This window comes from Electrophorus electricus, chromosome 3 (assembly GCF_041902795.1).
Source record: "Electrophorus electricus isolate QZ-2024a chromosome 3, ASM4190279v1, whole genome shotgun sequence".
NCBI classification, from domain to species: domain Eukaryota; kingdom Metazoa; phylum Chordata; class Actinopteri; order Gymnotiformes; family Gymnotidae; genus Electrophorus; species Electrophorus electricus.
This window is the reverse complement of record NC_137499.1, coordinates 2,376,876-2,396,049: the sequence shown is the minus strand read 5'-3', so window position 1 is coordinate 2,396,049 and position 19,174 is coordinate 2,376,876. Positions and strand designations below refer to the sequence as shown.

Below are 19,174 nucleotides of genomic sequence, written 5' to 3'. Positions count from 1 at the left end.
AGGGCCCCAGTCCCACAGCCATCAGGGGGCAGGGCCCCAGTCCCACAGCCATCAGGGGGCAGGGCCCCAGTCCCACAGCCATCAGGGGGCAGGGCCCCAGTCCCACAGCCATCAGGGGGCAGGGCCCCAGTCCGGCTGCCATCAGGGGGCAGGGCCCCAGTCCCACAGCCATCAGGGGGCAGGGCCCCAGTCCCACAGCCATCAGGGAGCAGGGCCCCAGTCCCGCGGCCATCAATGCTTATCACTGCTGGCATGAGACGTAAATGGTCAGTGCTTTACACTGTTTGATGGCGAGGTTTTGGTGCAGCCTTGTGTCAGGATTAACAAAGAGCCCTGGATGGTTGTTCAAAGCTGACAAACAGACATAACGAACAGACTTGGACTTAAATCAGACCAGTACATGTAAGCCTTGGCTTGATGATGGTAAAATAATTTAAAAATTTTTTGCTTTTACTGAGGAAGCAAAATCTTGCAAAACTTGTATAGAACTGTTTCTGTGCCCGGGGTGTATGTCAAGCACTGCCAAGCTGAAGAGGTCGTCTTTATTTATTTGTAAAATGTCTTGGCTTTGGATACACATAACGTTATATAATATTTTTAATAGCTGATGTTAAATCTTGGCTGGTATTAGCTGACAGTATAATGCATTTCCTGGTGATATGTAATTTCACATTATACAGTGAAATGTAGACAGCAAGACAGTCCAGTAACATTCTCATCCGTTTTCTTTTTCAGAATCAGTGTATGACCTTCTCCCTAGAGAGTTGCGGTTGCCGCCCTGTGCTGAACAGGCCAGTGCAGCAATGAGTCAGAAAAGTGATGGAGAGACCGGGTCTTCCAGCTCTACGGTCCCAACTTCAGGTGAAATCCACCAGCCTCTCCCACCAACCTCCCACACCCCACCGCTCTCTACCTGTGTTGCCAGTTTAGTACCAGAAATATTCGCTCAGCAGTGGCGGTTCTGGTGGCGGTTCTGCGCTGGTGCCCACTCAGACTGGCCATGAACTTTAAGGCTAATCTGTGGAGCATGTTGCCACGTTCCAGGTTTAATTGTCAGAGGCAGCTGAAGACTACAGATTAACTGGCTCCCTCGCCCTCGCCCTGCGTATGGTCTGCGCAGAACGTCTGCCTGCCTGGGTGACGTTGGCTTCACTGGCCTCAGGAGAGTTGCAAACCATTTTATGTTTATGTAGCCATTACTTTCATCCAGAGTTATTTCTGCTGAGGTAACTTGTAAACAGGTTTTGATTGGGTCTGACGCACGGCTCTAGCTGGTCAGCGTTTTTGAGTTCTGAAAAGGAGCAGAACATGTTAGAGGCTCTATAAAAAAATTATGGCTCAACAAATGTTTGAAAACTACAGATAAGAAATAATGCATGTCAGCAATGCCTCAAAAATATAATTATAAATAAGAAAAAGGGTCTTTTCTTTTAAAACAGAAGCTGTACAAGTGTTACCCTTATGTCTTGAAAGAATCCTTTCTTAAACCTTGAGAGATTTGTGAAAACTGAGGGAATTTGGTCCATACACGACTTAGACCAAAGAAATGCACTACATATGTCTAATACATGCTTGTCACCAAACAGTGTTCTGTTGCAAAATAGCTACTAACTGCTACTATCTATTCATGAATTAAACTTTTTTTTTTCATTTAAAACTAGTGCCATCACCAACTCTGAATAAGCCTGAAATTTGAATGATTGCATATAAAAAAAACAAAACAAAAAAAAAACTCTCAACAAAATAAGAAAGTCATTGCCAGAAAATCTGATAAAAACAGAGGTGCTTCCTCATTCTTCATCAGACTGGTACCTAAATGAAGTCAAAACATTTGTGTTCATGTTTGTGCATTCATTGAGATTTACTGTAGCTGGTGTTCTTCATTTAAATATATATATTTTTTGGACTCTACTCCATTATCAGTGCATTAAGCATTAGGGTGAGTTTCAGTAAACCAGAAGTGTGTTACTTTTGGATGCCAGTGGCATCCCTGTGATGAGGGTAGGATGACGTTCTGGCTGCAGCTGCACGACGCTGAACTATTTCCATCTTAAACGTGGTCTAATCCAGGATTCACTGCAGATTGGCCCCATATCCTCTTTTCTTCTTCTTCTTCTTCTTCTTCTTCTTCTTCTTCTTCTTCTTCTTCTTCCTCTTCTTCTTCTTCTTCTTCTTCTTACTACTACTACTGTTGACTTTTGCAGAGATGTAGCTCGCTAAGGAGGACATAATATTGCAAGCACCCCAAGCAACACCCCCCCCCCCCTTTTATTTTTGACAGGTTCGGTCACAGAGTAGTGGTGAGTGTTGTCTGTCACTGAGCATTCATTCACTCCCTCATTGGTGCACAGATCCTACACAATGTTGCCCTGTTCTTTCTGCACAGCCGCTACCTCCGGATCCGCTGCCAGCGTTGTAACCATGCTACGCTCTCTCTGCAGCACATGTGCTATATGCAGCTGCCCCTCATGCATGGCCCCTCCCCCTGTGCTATTCCTGGCCCTGCATGTCATCACATGCTTGTAGCCAGTGTTGAGGCTTGGCACGAATCCCCATGTGTCTCTTTCGCCATGTGTAACTCACCAACGTGCCTCTAATCTTAGTCTCTCAATGTGTGTTCTATTCACGCTTCACATGCTGCAGATGACGTTAATGACATTTAACACGGGTGTGCAATTCTGTGGGATGGCCTCATATGTCCATTTGAGGCAGCCCCTAATACACTGAAAGTCATTGAAAGGGTTTATTTAACTTTGTCTTGTGTTCCTATAATTTTTCCCCCCTTATGTTTCTGTAATTCGGCACGCTAAGCAATGTTTATGCAAGGTTTGGAGCATAAGCTAAGTACTGTGGAGTGATTCTCTCCCTTTACAGTTTGCCCATTTTAAGACTAAAGTGGAAAACATGTAAATATTTGGTGAGGTGGTTTGGTCAGGTGTAGGGCTGGCCAGAGGGGGATGGTGGGGTGTGGGATGCCCCCTAGTGGGGTAAAATTTAGTTTGTGCTGAATGCAGGGGTAAATGATTTTCTCCTCACCCCTCACAACCCCCAGTTCTGTGGAAATGGAATAGATCAGGTTCCAAGTCAAACGCAAGCTGGACTTTTCTTTCGTTCAGTAACTTGCGCTGGAACTAAGTCGATGGTACTTACAGTTCGAATGCTGCTCATTCACTGTAGAAATGTTAAACAACAAAAAGTTAAAGGTTAATTAGAATCCCCATGTGAATTTGGCTTTTGTCAAACTATTTCCAAATCTGTTCAAATCTAAGAGGTAACGCATACATACACCTGGCCTTAAGATAGCCTCCATGTGTTTTGTTGCTTCAGAATTTCTTAGTTTTCTTTGATGCATCGTATCTGTAATGTACATATTCTTTACTCTGCAACATTGATTATTTATACTGGTAATGGGAAAATTGTTTTCTTTCCATTCCTTCTAAAACAGAGATCTTTGTAAACTTGTATAAGTTTTATTCATATGATAATCCATTAGGTGCATAGTCTAAATCCTCTAGACAAACTGTGTGAACTTTGAAGTCAATTGACTTCAAAGTTGATAATTGAGAAAAAGGGTTTGTAAATATGTAATTGTAAGGCAATAGCATAGTGGTAATAATAGTGAAGGAATGTACATGTACATTTACTGTAGAGTATCTACACTATCATGAATTAAGGAAATACACTGTCCTAGATTTGACTTCCTAATTTAATTGTTTATTTAGTGGGAATATACATTTCCTGTGTCTTCTGAACTGCCGACCATGTAGGCACTTTACATAACTATATGCTGCCTTTGCGTTTAAAACAATTCTTGTGTGAGTGTACATACATGGTCAGAATGCATGGGCAGTATCAAGTGTCAGATTAAGTTTGCTGGACCAGATGTATCCGATTTACTACTGTGTATCCGATAGGTCAAATGTGTTTTTAAGACTGTTGATTAAATCATTCTTGTGGGTATTCACAATAAGTTAGAATTAACTTTTTGTAATGTGTTTCATTCATGTCTTAAAATGAGTAATGTCCAGATATGTGTAGTGCGAGGCCTGCACAAGGCATATCCGGTCCTGTCCCTTTGTCTCACAAGTCTCAGGGGTGCGAGTTTGAGTCAAGTCTCGAGTGTCTCAGGGGCGATTCTGACTCAAGTATCGAGTTGGCAGATAAGAATCCGAGATGAGACTGAAGTCACATGGACAAAGTGAATAAATAAAAGCAATTAATTAAAAAGAATTTTTTTTTTTTTTTGCTGATTTGCATAAGCTAATTTTCAATGGTAAAAACATGGAACATTGCTTGAAACCTAATGCTAGATTAACCCTAGTCTGCAAACTAATGCTAGAAAATGGCCATAGGAACATGAAGAATGTAGCTACAAAGCTAGAAACTGCTTAAAATGGAAATTACATTGGAAAAAGTATTTATGAGCTGTCGGTCAAGCTGGCTAGCATACAGGTTAACTAGGTTAGCTAGCTGTATGTATGTTTACAGATGTCTTAGAACATTTGAAGTCCTTTTGCCACTGTCCTTTATTTTGGTACTTCATTCACTGGTTCACTGACATGCAACTGTGTTCATCTGATTCTGTTTTGTACCTGAAGGTGATGATTTGAAAGGTGCTTGTTATGTGTCCATGCTGAAGTTAACATCAGCCTGAGAGACACGAGCTGAATGAATGAATGAATCAATCAATCAAACGATCACTTAGATTCTTGTTATGACTCAGACGTAGGCCTAAATTTCACGAGTTAGATAAGTAAATTTCCAAGTTGAGTCTCAAGTCTTTCAAAATAAATCAGAAGTCAAAGGCCACCCTGGTTCTGTAAAGTGGAACTAGAGAACCAAATAAAGAGAGGTGGCCAGAATAAAAAAAGGCATGCCTCCTTTATCTAATATACAAATTTAATCCTGTGATTCGGACTGAGCACGGGAACGGATGTTGCACTGAAGGTTGGTCTGCTCCCTACAGAATCAGGAGTGATTAGGAAGAACATGTTTAATGTTTAGATGTTTTTATGATTATTTGGGGGATGATATGTGAGTGTGTCTGTTGCCAAAGGCACCAGTAATTTTGCATTTTCAGAAGTGATTTGCTTTAATTATGATGGTGTTGATGAAAATAAAAACAACAGCAATAATAATAATAATAATAATAATAATAATAATAATAATGTATTTAAACAATATTGAAAAGTATACAGTCCTGATAGTTCTTGCTTCATTTTGCTACATTCAAAGCCAACAATTTTGACACTTCCTAATGTTTGCTAATAAATTGTTTTCTTGTTTAAAAACAACCAAACAAAAAACTTAAATGTGATCCCATTTCTGTATAAGTAGACATTGCGATGCTGTTTGAGCATAGTCCCTCTACTTTGTATTACAAGGCGTTTTTCCATTATTCCCACGTATTTGAGCATTTGGAATGGGAAGGCCACACTAGGGGGGGATGAATGTAGCTAGATTGGAGTGACTGGAATTCATTTACAGACAATGCGTTGCTTTGACATGCATTATAATTATGAAAACCACAGCCGTTGTGATATGTTGCCCTCCACCAGTTTTTTACACACCGATAGGCTTATTTTCACCCCTTGCTTCCCATGCTGGTGTGCAGAAATTCCTCTAGTATTCATCGGTGTTTTCAGGCAGTAGTCATTTAAAGAGGATGAGAAGATGGATGTAGAAGTATGCATTTAATACCAAGGTTCCCATGTCTGCCATATCTGCCCACCAGTGTTACCCTTGCATACACTGCTAGCGTAACACGATGTAGCTCAAGGTGCCGTCAACGCTCTACCTATAGGAATGCGTTGGAAATGTCATGAGATGTAGCGTTTCTCCACTGTATTCACGTAACTCCTTGAATAGGGCGCAAACTACACCTGAGACACAGATCGTGTCATTTTGGATTTTGAAATCTCAGTTCCATTTTTTTTTATAACTGATTTAAGCCGTTCAAACCAAATCCTTTCTTCTTTGAAAAGTCAATTTTCATGGTCAGCTTTTATTACTCATGCGTTGTCTCATTTTTATTACAGGAATTTCCCCTCTGAAGCAGGGAGTGTCTGCATATAAAAATGATCTGCAGTTCTCTGCTTCATAGGTCAGAAGCTGGTTTATTTTGTTTCTGTGGCTATGCTCAGTCCCAAAGCAACTGAATCTGCAAAAAGAACCCAGCATTTGGAGTGCATCATTCGACACATGATATTTCTGATTTGACCTTAAAAAACATTGTTTGCAGTTTATATTTATGAGGCTCATGTATGCAAGAATCATTGCATATCAGAAGTACCAACAGTAATGCTACTGTTAATACAGTAATGCTTTGATAATGATTACAGCAGGGCATATGTAGAGTGAGAGCTACACAATCCTTATTCTGCACTGTTATAAACTGAACAGCAAAGGAGTACGTTATGGAAGCTGTTAATTGGCAAAAGGTATGCAAATATTTTCCAGTTTTATAATGAATGCCCGAATTTGCTTTTAGCATTATTTTCTAGCACATATGATGGTATTTAACTGACACCTTAGAGAAAATTGCTCCATATGAATACATATTATTATATAATTATATAATTTAATGAATTTGAGGCCTACAATTAATTTCCTGGAATACGCAATCTATCATCTTCACATCTGTATACATACACACACATACATGTGCAAACACACACACACATACGCACGCACGCACACACACACACACATTCCCACCATGATGCATAAATTAAAAAAATATATATATATAATTGGGAATCTGAACCAAGGGAAAAAAAGCTTCAGTTGTACTGAAATTTTGCTGCTTAACTGGGACTGCTAGCCAGTGTGGCTGGAGAAACCTTTATTTACTGTCTAATTGTACACACTGCAGATGCCTCCTCCGTCACCGCTGCTATGACCATGGGAAGTCCCAGCAGTGCTTTTCCCAACTCTTCCAGCTTCACCATGCACCCCTCAACCTCACCCACGGAGAGGTCCCCAACGCACGAGGGCAGCACTCCAGGCGAAGCAAGTGGCCGGTGGAAATCAGAAATGCTGGCCGTGGAAGGCAAGCTGCCGACCGGCGGTAGTGGGAGTAGCAGAGCATGCAGTGACATGGGCGGTGGGGGCCTCCAGCAACACCACCACCAGGTGGCGCACTCCAAACGGGCAGTCCTCAACATCTCACCGCCACCGGAAGACCTATTTGATGACAGCCAGATGTCAGGATGCCAGGAGGATCTGAGTCTGGACCCAGAGCAGAGCGCTAGCATCTGGACGGAGAGTTCGGCCTCCAACTTCAGCCTCCTGAGTTCCAGCTCATACAATGACAACACAGAGGTTCCCCGTAAGGCACGCAAACGCACGCCGCGCCAGCGGCCCGGCTCGAAGCCTGCGGCCGCCGAGGGGGCCAGCATGGACGTCTTCGATGCCGACAGCGCCAAAGGCCCACACTTTGTGCTTTCTCAGCTGGGTCTGGACAGCAAGACCAGTTCCAAGGCCAGGTGAGTGACCCCGCTGCCCTGCAGTGATGCCTGGACTTCACCACACGTTTAGGCGCCTTTGACCCGATGTGTCTGCGCTCAGGGTAGGAGTGTCAGGTGACAGGTAGTCAAATGACATTTGCAACCAACTTCAAAAGAATGATGTAAGCTTTCCAAAAATGCAAAATGTTTTGTTTAAGATGTATACTGATGCCTTACAGGAATGAGGAAAAATGTTTGATGGACACAGTTATTGCATATGGAATGTTAACAGAATTGGGCACACATTCTTATCCAGAGTGACTTGCATATTTATCAGTATAACAGTACACGTGCCTCCTGCGAATCGAACTTTGGTGTTACCAGTACCTTGCTCTACTTGCTCTACCAGGTGAGCTACAGAAGCACACACCTCTGAAATATGCTAGAAAGCACCAGGAAAAAAAAAGAAAGCACCAGTTTTGCTGGTGTTGCCTGTTCTACAGTGAATAACTGTGAGCTCTGAAATAGTCACTACTCTTGTTTTGACCAAGTTAAAAATGTTTCAGTGTCATCACTGGTAAAATATGTAAAAGAACTACTATCAACACTCCACAATAAGAAGCTATGAATGGTCGGCAAAATACTTCTAATCTGTCTTCCTGTGGATAGGTGATAGGATCTATATTTGGGTGGGGCTGGGATTCGCAATATATACAATAGTTATTCACTCTGAATCTCATTCCGCCTCTTTGTGAAAAGCTCTGACGAGGCACAGTATTGCGAGGACGTCCAGCGTGTTCAGGCCATGCCCCGGCGACAGGTTCACAGATGCCTCGGAAACAAAGCATGGACAATATTGAGTGTTCGCACATGTTCTCAAAATTCTGCCAGATTGTTCTCCAAGGAGGAAGCCTAGAGCTAGTGCTATGGCATGGGGCCTCCGCTCTCTTGATGAACATATGCAGATTTACCACTGCTTAGAGGCCAGACGGATGTTTGGTTACAGCCGGCTTGCAGCCTGCTACTGCTCAGTGGCCCAGCTGGACCTAGCAGCTCTCATTCTGTGCATCCTTTCTGTAAGAAGCCAAGGGCGTTTGGCCTGGTGGGCCTTCTCATTACTACACCAGCCTCTCCTGATATTTCCATCTTGTTTGATGTTGCCATATATTGAACAGCAGACCTCAGCATGTGTAAACAGATAGCTATGACCATGAGGTTTGATGCTCACTGGAACGATGTAACCATTGCATTCTAGCGCCGAGGGCAACCGAGCATCTGGTACAAAAGGTGGGATCTTGTTCGGCCAGTACCCGCAGAAGAGCGAGGGCAAGGAGCTGAAGATCCTAGTCCAGCCTGAGAGCCAGCACCGAGCTCGGTACCTGACCGAGGGCAGTCGGGGCTCTGTGAAAGACCGCACCCAGCAAGGCTTTCCTACCATCAAGGTGAGTTAAATATAACATCCACATCCTGTTGTGCAGTGTGGCCACTGCTGGACCCTTTCAGAAACTGCCAGTAGTGTTGCACTCTGTGCATGTTGTAACCTGTTCAGCTTCCTGTTGAAGCAGCACTCTAAACTTAGCCCATGGATGCTTAGTCTGTGCCATTTTTTCCTCCAGTGAGGTACAGGAAACATTACCAGTTTACTAGCTGCTTTTCCAAGGCCCTTTGCTTCCATTGCATAGTGATGGATTACTTTAAGAAAGTCAAATGGTCATCATTTTTCTGGTGGTACGTTCATATTCACCAGTTGACTATTCTTATACCTTATCCTCACAGCTCGAAGGTGTGAATGAGCCCGTGGTCCTGCAGGTGTTTGTGGGTAATGATGCAGGCCGTGTGAAGCCTCATGGGTTCTACCAGGCTTGTAGGGTGACCGGCCGAAACACCACTGCTTGCAGGGAAGTGGACATCGAGGGCACCACTGTCATCGAAGTGTCTCTGGACCCCAGCAGTAATATGACTCTCGCGTACGTATTATTTATTGCCATCCAAAGATAATTTCTGTACATGTTAAGTCAGATATGCCATTAGCAATTCTTAAAGACACAGTGTATTTCTAAGTATTCGTAGTGTTGGTTTTTAACATTGATAATATTCTAGCCAAATGCATCAGACTTGATCGTGAACTGAGTGCCATTTATGGGAGCCGACGAGATGATGACTGTGGTGATGAAGATGGGATCTGACCACTAGCTGTCTTTTGCAGAGTGGACTGTGTGGGGATCCTCAAGCTCCGGAATGCTGACGTGGAAGCTCGCATCGGGCTAGCCGGATCCAAGAAGAAAAGCACTCGTGCTAGGCTGGTGTTCCGGGCCAACATCCCTCGGCCTGATGGCTCCATACTCACACTGCAGATGCCGTCCTCGCCTATTCTGTGCAGTGAGTGGATTATGGGTTATTCATACCAACCATCCACCAGCGAGTCCAGCTGGTGCCCTCTTCAAATAGGAGATAAAGGGATTAGACCAGGTCATTCATATTATTAGGGCTAGCACACACACACACACACACACACACACACACACACACTCACTCACACACTCACTCACACACACACACACACACACACACACACACACACACACACACACACACACACACACACACTCTCTCTTTCTCTCTCTCTCTCTCTCTCTCTCTCTCTCTCTCTCTCTCTCTCACACACACTCACTCACTCACTCACACACTCACACACACACACACAGAAAAGAAACTAAGGTGCTTTTTAAAAAGCTCTTATCTCTCAGTAGAGTGCTTGTTACTCCTTACTGCTTTTTTCCTCACTTTCACAGTGTTCCAGTATTTCAGCACAAGTATTCACTATTCATCACTGTGAACTAGTTTTCATCAGACGACCATAATTACCCAAATACAGCCTTGCCAACACAATAGAACATGTGAGAAGGGGAACGGTGTAATGCACTGGAAGCTGACATGGTTGCTCATTGTTATGATTCTGCCTTTGGAAAATATGAGTGGAGCAAAGGCAAAAAACCCAACAAAACAGGGGAAAAAAGGTGAAGGCTCTGGCTACTTACTAGAAACCGAAACCCCACCTTCATAAAATCCCAAAACTTAAAATGTTTGTTTGAAATTCCTTGGCCGCTGTCAGTGTGTCCTCCAAAGCTTCTCAGTAGCTGTTTGGTTCCCCTCTGTGCAGCTCAGCCTGCTGGCGTTCCTGAGATCCTGAAGAAGAGTCTTCACAGCAGCCCAGTGCGAGGCGGCGATGAACTGTTCATCATCGGAAAGAACTTTCTCAAGGGAACCAAAGTCATATTTCAGGAGAATGTCTCAGGTTCGTCGCCAGACATTCCATCGCCGTTTCCTGTAATCTGAGTGCATTGTTTCAGGCCAGAGCCTTTGTACATAAGTGTGCAGGCTGACTCCTGACTGTGTCTTCCATGTAGATGAGAAGTGTTGGAAGGCGGAGGCTGAGATCGACATGGAGCTTTTCCACCAGGTACAAATGAGCATGCCATGCGTCTGGAGGTCACAAATAAGGCCTGCATTGTGCCGTCCTCTGACACCATTGTCTTCAATGTTTCCATTGCTGAAGTTGGTCGGGCCCACGCTTCACTGACCTAGATACTCAAATAGAATGTGAGAAGACGCCTGAGCATTTTGGGGAAAACTATTAGCACTAGAGTTGAGGTGTCAAAGTATGCATCTGTTTTCACTATGACTAATCTTCTGGTGTCAGAAGATGTCATGGACATCTTTGTAAAGATATAGCGACACGGAGAGGTTCGTTTTCATACGTTCAGTGGTGATTTTATGCACTTGTGCAGTGAATCTCAAAAGCCCTCTATTAAAAATCATCTGCTTTGTATCTACAATCACTGGCATCTTCATTAGTTACATCTCATAAATGTAATGTGTATTTCATAGGCAAAAAGTTCCAGAATACAAACGTTGTATCTGTACCCTGCTGGTCGCGGATCAGACGGTTTTTGACCGCAGCGCCACTGCTGACTAGATATTTCATTTGGATGGTGAAAATCAGTGACATTTGATGTGGTGGTGACATGGTTGTGTTATTGGTGTTGTACAGCCTGTACAGGTCTGTCATGTACACCACAATAGCTGAGGGTGTGTGTGTGTGTGTGTGTGTGTTTTGTTTGTTTGTTTGTTTTTGTTTGTTTTGCAAAATTGTCAGTGTCATTAATCTGGTTGCTACCAAAAAAAGAAAAGGGAAAAAAAATTCATTCAAGTTCTGCAGTCCAGTGGTCAGAAGCTGACCACTGATGATGGTTTTTTGGTGTTTTTGACAGCACGTGTAATCCAAGTCACTGGTAGTCATATTGTTGCACAGTTGGAATGCATGTTTCTAATCACCTGTCGGGAGATGTCTTTATCCACAACCGTCTATAACAATTAATGGTTTTTTTGTTTTTTTTTTCCTATTTGTATCTTTGAAGAATCATCTCATTGTGAAAGTTCCTCCGTATCAAAACCTGGCCATCACCTCTCCTGTGTCTGTTGGGATCTACATAGTGACTAATGCTGGGCGTTCTCATGATGTGCAACCGTTTACATACACTCCAGAGCCAGGTTCGTAAACCCTTCTGTTACAGACCATAAGCCCAACCCACTTTCCTTCCCCTAAAATCCATTCCAATATAAAACACTGTACTCCTTGTACACTTGTACCACCTACTACTACCTTGTGCTGTAGCCCTTATACACAAACGGGTACAAATGCAGTAGAGAGAAAAGTCTACTCTATATACGGTGCAGTATGTAAGGAAGCCCAAACTGACATCTCCTTAATCCAGAAAAATATTCATGTTTACAGTCATGGATGTGTCTGTGAAAAAAGAGACGTCATCTGCAGTCAAGCCCTGTTCCTTTGAACAGATTAAAGGTAAAAAGAAAGAGCAGTATGCAAATATTCTGTAAAATGGATCGTGCTATATTACTTATTGCATTCTCTCCAGTGGATTACCATAACTGTCATAATACAATAACCACTTTTCAATATGACTATCTTTATAAAGGGTTTATGAATGGTTTAAAATTTGTTTAATAATGGCTATCAATTACACATGCAATTTCACGTGTTATTTAGGACATATGATCCTTTATGACTAATAGGACATGTAATTATGTCTTAATAACAAATGTTGAGGAAGCTGACCGATAGAAAAGACAAAGTAAGGTATGTAACCAAGATCTGAGGTTTACCAGTATATATCAACGTATGCTCACTATTTGGCAAGCAAAAGGTCACTGTTGCCCTTTTTTGTTAATGTGTTATAACTGCTTATTAATGGTTATTCATATTTAAGGGTTTTGATGATGTCATTAATATCCATTCATTAAATGAATGTTAAATAATTCTTCTTATTATAATGAGGTACCAAACAAGTCATATCAACTGTCACAAATTTTATGTGTTGTTTTGAACAGTTATGGAAAGTGCCTTGATGGTCCCAGTTTTACCTCTTGTTAAAAGTGAAGAAGTCACTCCAATGGAAGTCTCAAGTAACTCTGCAACCTTTAAGGTTTGTACATGAAAAAAGATCTTTATTATTTTAAAATGTATTTTCTAAGGAAAATATTTAAGTGGTGCATAATATAAAACAGTATACAGTAAAACAGTTCAGTGTAATACCATAATTCTCTCCCTGACTGCTTGGTTTTGTCTTCAATGTTTGTCCTCAGCAGACCTCTGATCTCATGAACTCATCCGCACAGACCTTAGAAATGAGCAACAACATCTCTGCCAGCAGCCACACATTCCCGAGCTCCCTGTCCCATCAGCCAGGAGAGCAAGAGCAGCCTCAGACATCTGTTTTCCCCAGCAAGGAAACCTTGAACCCCATTCAGAAGTTGGATATAGCGCCCAGTCCCCCCTTCCACGTGCCTGGCAAACCTCTGCTCCAGCAAGCAGCTCAGCAGTTCCTCTCAGACAGTGACGGTCTGGCCCAGGAGAGGTCTGGCAGCAGTTCTGGTGCGTTGGCAGGGCTTTCCCAGATAGATGACAGCCCACAACACCAGCTCTCACTCCTGCCTCCCGACGAGGTGGCGCAGCTAGAGCAGGCGGTGCGGCAGCTGCAGGCGAAGGGATTCTGCAATATTCAGCTTCAGGCCGAGGACTCGGTGGCAAAGAAGCAGCAGCAGCAGCAGCAGCAGCAGCAGCAGATTCAACACCAGCAGCAGATTCAACACCAGCAGCAGATTCAGCAGCAGCAGCAGATTCAGCAGCAGCAGCAGATTCAACAACAGCAGCAGCTTCAACAACAGCAGCAGCAACAGCAGATTCAACAACAGCAGCAGATTCAGCAGCAGCAGATTCAACAACAGCAGCAGCAGCAGCAGCAGCAACAGCAAGTTCTGGAGAACCTGCAACACCAACTGTTCCATCCCCAGGTTCAAATGCAGTGTGGCCCTGAGCAGCAGAGCTCCACCCAAAGCTTGGTGGAGAACAACAGTGCCCTGTTCCAGCAGTCAACAGCCCAGCAACAGCAACAGGCCGCTCTGTTTCAACAAGCCAAAGAGCTCATCATCCAAACTGGCTACCTTCAGCAGACACCCTCCCATTCCTCTCCTCTGTTGTTCCACACGCCGGCTCCTCTGGCAGAGGGGCGAACCCAACAGGAGCCGCTCTACCACACGCAGAAGCCCTCGCCCACCCAGGAGCAGGTGCAAGCGTCCCTTTTCCAGAGCAACATGAATGTTCTCGACGGGTCTAGCTTGTCTACAGAGCCTCGGCCCTCAGCGACCAACATGTTCCTCTCCCAGAATGCCCTGCCGGGCCAACTTGCGGTCAATAACAACCACCCACAGCAGCTGGCTTTCCTCAGCTCTATGCAGACGTCTGCCCTTGAGCCACAGTCAGTGTTCCAAGCGTCCGCACAGCTGTCCCCCATTCAGCACAGCACCCCCATGGAGCAACAGTCCCCACCACAGGCCTCCCAGCCCCAGCCAAGCTCTCTGTTTCAGGGCATCTCCCAGTCACCAAACAGCAAGCTCTCCCCTAACCAGCAGCAGACTGAGTTGCTCTTTACATCCCTGGGATCGGCAATGGCCCCAGAACAGCCATCAGGTCTCTTGTTCAGTGGGCAGACTCAGATGCCATCAATAAACAGTAATAACATATTGTCACCGGAGCAGCAGAGCTCGCCATTGCCCTTCGCCCAGGGCAGCATGGTCACGGTCAGGCAGGAGGAAACCTCTGAGCCCATGTCCTTCCAGGACCAGAGTGCTGTCGGGACCAATCAGACCGCAAGCAAGCAAACCCTGTTCCACGAAGAGCAGCCTATGCAGCTTGCACCGAGTTCAAGCTCTAGCTCTCAGCCTTCTGTGGACCTCTTCATGGACCCGGGCGGCATGCCGGGGAGACTGGCCTCTCAGGAGGCGATCTTCGCCACGCAGAACGGTGTGGCAGGGCTCCAGACCACCACCTCCTCACCTGTACAACAACCCGCATCCCTGTTTCAGACAACAGTGAGTGGAAACCTCAGCCAACCCAGCCAGAACCACCAGCCTAGCATCTTCGTTTATGAAATCCAGAATGGTAAAGATAACCAACACCTACATCCTGTTATTGTTTCACCCCTGGTAGAAGGGTAACAAGTGGACCGCTGCGCAGAAATGTGTTCTGTTCGGTGTATCGGGTGTTGAATGTATCGGTTTTGTGCCCGTGTTGCAGAGTGCAGCCAGCTGATGAACTCCCAAGGCACCACTCTCTCTGATCAAATCATTGCTATCAGCCAGTCCGGTCAGACCCAGAGGGAGAATGACGGGCAAATCCATTCCTTGATGACCCAGTCCATGTCTGAAACTGGTAATGCCCTCACTGCATCCCAGAACATGGAAAAGATTGATGACCTCCTTGTGAGTCTCCAGGAACAGGGCAACAGCCTTTCTCATTCTTACTAGAAGCTTACAGAGTAAGGTAAATACCCATCACACTACAAATGTTTAACGTTGAAAGTGCGGTGTGAAAAATGTTTCATGCGAAACATGCCATTTAAAGAGGATGCTGGAAACGGTGGACTAGCATGCAAAGCTTTTTCACCAGCAAGCAGTCAGTAATAAATAAAATAGCACAGAATATTAACATAAGATTCTCAGGACACATTTCATTAAACTTGGCTGAACTGAGTTACATCAGTGTAATGCTTTAAATTATGTCTGTCATTCATGTTTACAGGATATGAACATATTTATAGATTTTAAGTTGAATTCACTAGAAATACAAGCTGTTTAAGAGATGTTCAAACGTGAAAAAAAATGTTTTCTTTTGGTACACAGATTTAGGTTGATTTGATGTGGCTTCACTCTCTTTCGTTTTTCCCTCTAGACAGGCTTGGAGAAAATTGGCAAAGTTAATTAAAGTCAGGGGAGAAGTCCAAATAACTGTGACATGAGATGCGTGAATGTACAGTTTTGAGATCACCTGGGGAAAACACAGAGATGTGGAGGTCAAGGAGTTAAACTCATGCTTTAGTTGGACAGCATCACTACAAACAGAAGATTTCTATGAATCTATGTCTGTCAAAAGAAGCAGTCTACATCTGCAGTGTTTGTCTTCAGCTGTGAATGAAACATATCATTAAAGATGGAATGTTTGGTATTTTGGTCAGTACTCCATGCAAGCACTTTGCTGTGTGATTTTTTTTTTATAAATTTGTATAAGCAAGTAAGCACACAGACTAAAGCATTGTTTGTTTGTTTGTTTGTTTGTTTGTTTGTTTTTACAGTAATCAAATTGTAAAACAAAAGTTCAAATAAAAAGGAAAGAAATGTGTAATACATGTTAACATTTTGTGCTGTTAGCACTATTTGTTTAGCATTTTGCTTGTTTAGCATAGTTTCTGACTAAACCCCTCCCTGTCTGACTCATTAAGATTTATACTAAAATTAAAAATTAAAATGGATATCATTTATAGTTAATACATTTAACTTTAATTTAGGTTATGTAACCTATATAATGTAGTGTAATGTCTCACTTTTTTCTAGCTCTTTCTCTCTCTTTCACCCTCCCCTCCCCATCTGTTTATTTGTATATCTCTATATATATACCCAAAATGTGTCCATTAATATGTTGTTGTGAAAAAGAATATGTTAATTGTTCTGTGAATTCTCATAATATTGACATATCTTTCTAAATGAAGCCTCCGTGCTTGATTATGTTGCTTACTGGTACGCGTCTGGTACGCTGATACTTGGCTGTTTGGCATTATTGGCAAACAGGACATTTTCCAGCTCTTATTACCAACATGTTTTTACAAAATACTGTCCCATTATTATCGTTCAGTTTTTACCAGGTTATCTTGCCATGGTGCTATATGCCTTTATTGTGCCTTTAATCTCATCACCATAACATGTAAATAAAACCATATTCCTACTGCAGAATATTAACATTCTCGATAGTAGAGGACCAGTCCAGGCCTGACCTCGGACTCAGTCAGCACCACCTTTTATAAACTTTGTGAGAAATTTGGCCAGTTTTATGGCTCAAATGGTTTGGCAGTGGTAGGTAGGGCTGTTTTGCCGTGGACGGAAAAGCAGGATGTGAAGTTAGCTGTGCAGCTACGCTCTTTAGTTTGATGCCTGGCTTGTTGTAAAGCTGCCAACTTTCTTTTTTTTTCTTTGCCTTTTTTTTTTTTTTTTATTTTGTGATAGGTTTCATATGGTATGAATATCTGGTTAAGTGAGAGGCAGCTGGCAGATTGTGCATTGTTGTTAGTATGAATATAATTGCGTATATTACAAGGGCCCTGCTCTGTAATATCAAAAGCAATGGCTCATTTGAGCTTTTACTGGGATAATTACCATCCGTTTGAACGTTTGCTTCTTTTGTGACCATTTATGCTTAGTTTTGAATAGTGACTATTCTGACCTCTGTTTAGGTGGAGGAGTGCTCTTTTAGATCTTTAAAGGAGCCCTCTGCATAGGAAAGAGCTGTGAACTTGAATTGGAGAAAGAGCTGTCTGTGATTGGCCTTCATCTCTATACAATACTGAGTTTCATTTTGTGTGTTTCCATCTGTCATTTAATATTTATGTGAATATACAAATATTTTCTGTTTTATCAGATTTTGAAAACTAGTACATAAACAGTATGTAATTTATTTTTGTGTCAATATTGTCTCAAGAAACATCAAATGAATTAGCTGTGTTTAATTACAGCTCTTCTGATTTAAAAAAAAAAGAATAAAACAATAGCTCCGCATTATGTGATTATACACCTTCAGTAACATCTGTACTGTATATTGGAGGTGAAGACTTTTTAATTCCCATATAAAGTTGTTCAGATTCATGATCATTTACATTTTACTTTTCATAACTTTGTGACTTTTAATGCACAAGGGGTCTAGCTGAGAACAGGAAGCCTATTTTTTATCCTAATTGGAAATGAGGAGGAATTATTGAAATAGAATGCATGATGTAGGAGAGATGGAATGGGACTTTGAAAGCTCATATAAGCAAATAAAATATAATCTAACAATCTAACAAAATATAGCATAACATAACCTCACCTGAATTTGGACCAATAATCATATTATTTTTCCTCATTATTTCTTTTTTTTTATTGTTGTATATAAGGCATTTAATCCTCTTAATATCCTATGAGTGTTAAAAGGGATACCATGAACCTCATAAGTATGCAGTGTTGCTTTTTTGTGTGTGTCACTCTGTAATTTCTTTATGAATGCCTACCTATATGTATCTGAATTCATTAGGCTATACATTTAGAATTAAGGAGGAAAAAACAGCATATTTAAAGAAATGAATTTTTTTCATGACACTATAAATTGCCTTGTGGTTTTAGCCCCACTCTATTTGTAATTTACTAGAAACAAGTTACTTGAAAAATATGTCTCAAAGGTTCTTGATTTTAAATAAATATCAATACAATACTGACAACTCTCATGGGTAGCTCTTTAACTGGTAAATTAATTAAAAGTAAACAGCTGTGCTTTTGAAAATTGTAATTGAAAGCATATTGTTAAAAAAAAAAAAACCTTTCTGTTTTAAAAGACCAATGAGACCTAATGCTGTGTCTTGGAGTAACTGAAGGGGGAAAAATGTGTAGTTTATCTTCTCAAGAAAATGTGCAATTGGGTTGTACATAATCTGATGTATTTTAATAAGAATATATACCACATTTCTAACACCTTTCTTCAGATATTAAACTGCTATGCAGTGTGATTCATTTATTCAATTTATAAATGTTTTTCTTCCACTCTGTCTTCTTTTTTTTAACAAATGGGAACTTAAAGTGTAATTCTTCTCCTTTGTTTTAATTCATTCTATACTTTTACAGGTCTCACCATAGTTATTGCGATATTGTGGTGGCTATAGTTCCTGATCAACTGGAAAAAAAAAAGTATATTTAGTTAGTTTCTCTGATCTCTTGTTTGATTCACTTACACCCAGGTGCAGTTGGTAAAGTGACTCTTCTTGCTTTCTGGTTAAGTAACGGATGTGAAAAATGCACTGACAGTGTATGTGTTGTGGGTAGAGATGGGAACTTACAGATTTTATCTTCTTTCAGATAACTTTTTATCAATTTTAAAAGGTAGCATAGTCATATGAATATTTTGTGTTGCTGTAGGCATTTGTATTATTGCATTTATTTTTCTGTATACTGGCTGTTATCAATAAAAATAGATAATATAATAATTTTAAATCATTTGAAATGTGCCTTTCTTTTGTATGTTTGGTGTGTTTCATATCACACCAAATCTTAATAGCTACTAAAGCTTATAGATT

General features: G+C 42.0%; 1 protein-coding gene across 9 annotated transcripts in view; it reads left to right on the top strand.

The window, feature by feature from the left end:
- Positions 1–19,091, top strand: part of nfat5b (nuclear factor of activated T cells 5b) — a 35,330-nt gene extending 16,239 nt beyond the window's left edge. For 3 of the 9 annotated variants that reach the window (XM_027011235.3, XM_081709394.1, XM_081709363.1), the window contains exons 2-14: positions 736–861; positions 6,875–7,487; positions 8,704–8,890; positions 9,225–9,415; positions 9,655–9,827; positions 10,609–10,743; positions 10,856–10,908; positions 11,867–11,999; positions 12,244–12,312; positions 12,858–12,952; positions 13,113–14,967; positions 15,103–15,348; positions 15,757–19,091. In XM_027011235.3, the coding sequence (XP_026867036.2) occupies positions 736–861; positions 6,875–7,487; positions 8,704–8,890; positions 9,225–9,415; positions 9,655–9,827; positions 10,609–10,743; positions 10,856–10,908; positions 11,867–11,999; positions 12,244–12,312; positions 12,858–12,952; positions 13,113–14,967; positions 15,103–15,332 (3,860 nt within the window). In that variant the 3' untranslated portion in view covers positions 15,333–15,348; positions 15,757–19,091. Of the gene's footprint in view, positions 1–735; positions 862–6,101; positions 6,441–6,874; positions 7,488–8,703; positions 8,891–9,224; positions 9,416–9,654; positions 9,828–10,608; positions 10,744–10,855; positions 10,909–11,866; positions 12,000–12,243; positions 12,313–12,857; positions 12,953–13,112; positions 14,968–15,102; positions 15,349–15,756 lie in introns of those variants that run through there. The other 6 variants (XM_081709382.1, XM_081709376.1, XM_081709371.1 and 3 more) reach the window with 5 other exon arrangements.
- The last annotated feature ends 83 nt before the right edge of the window (positions 19,092–19,174 follow it).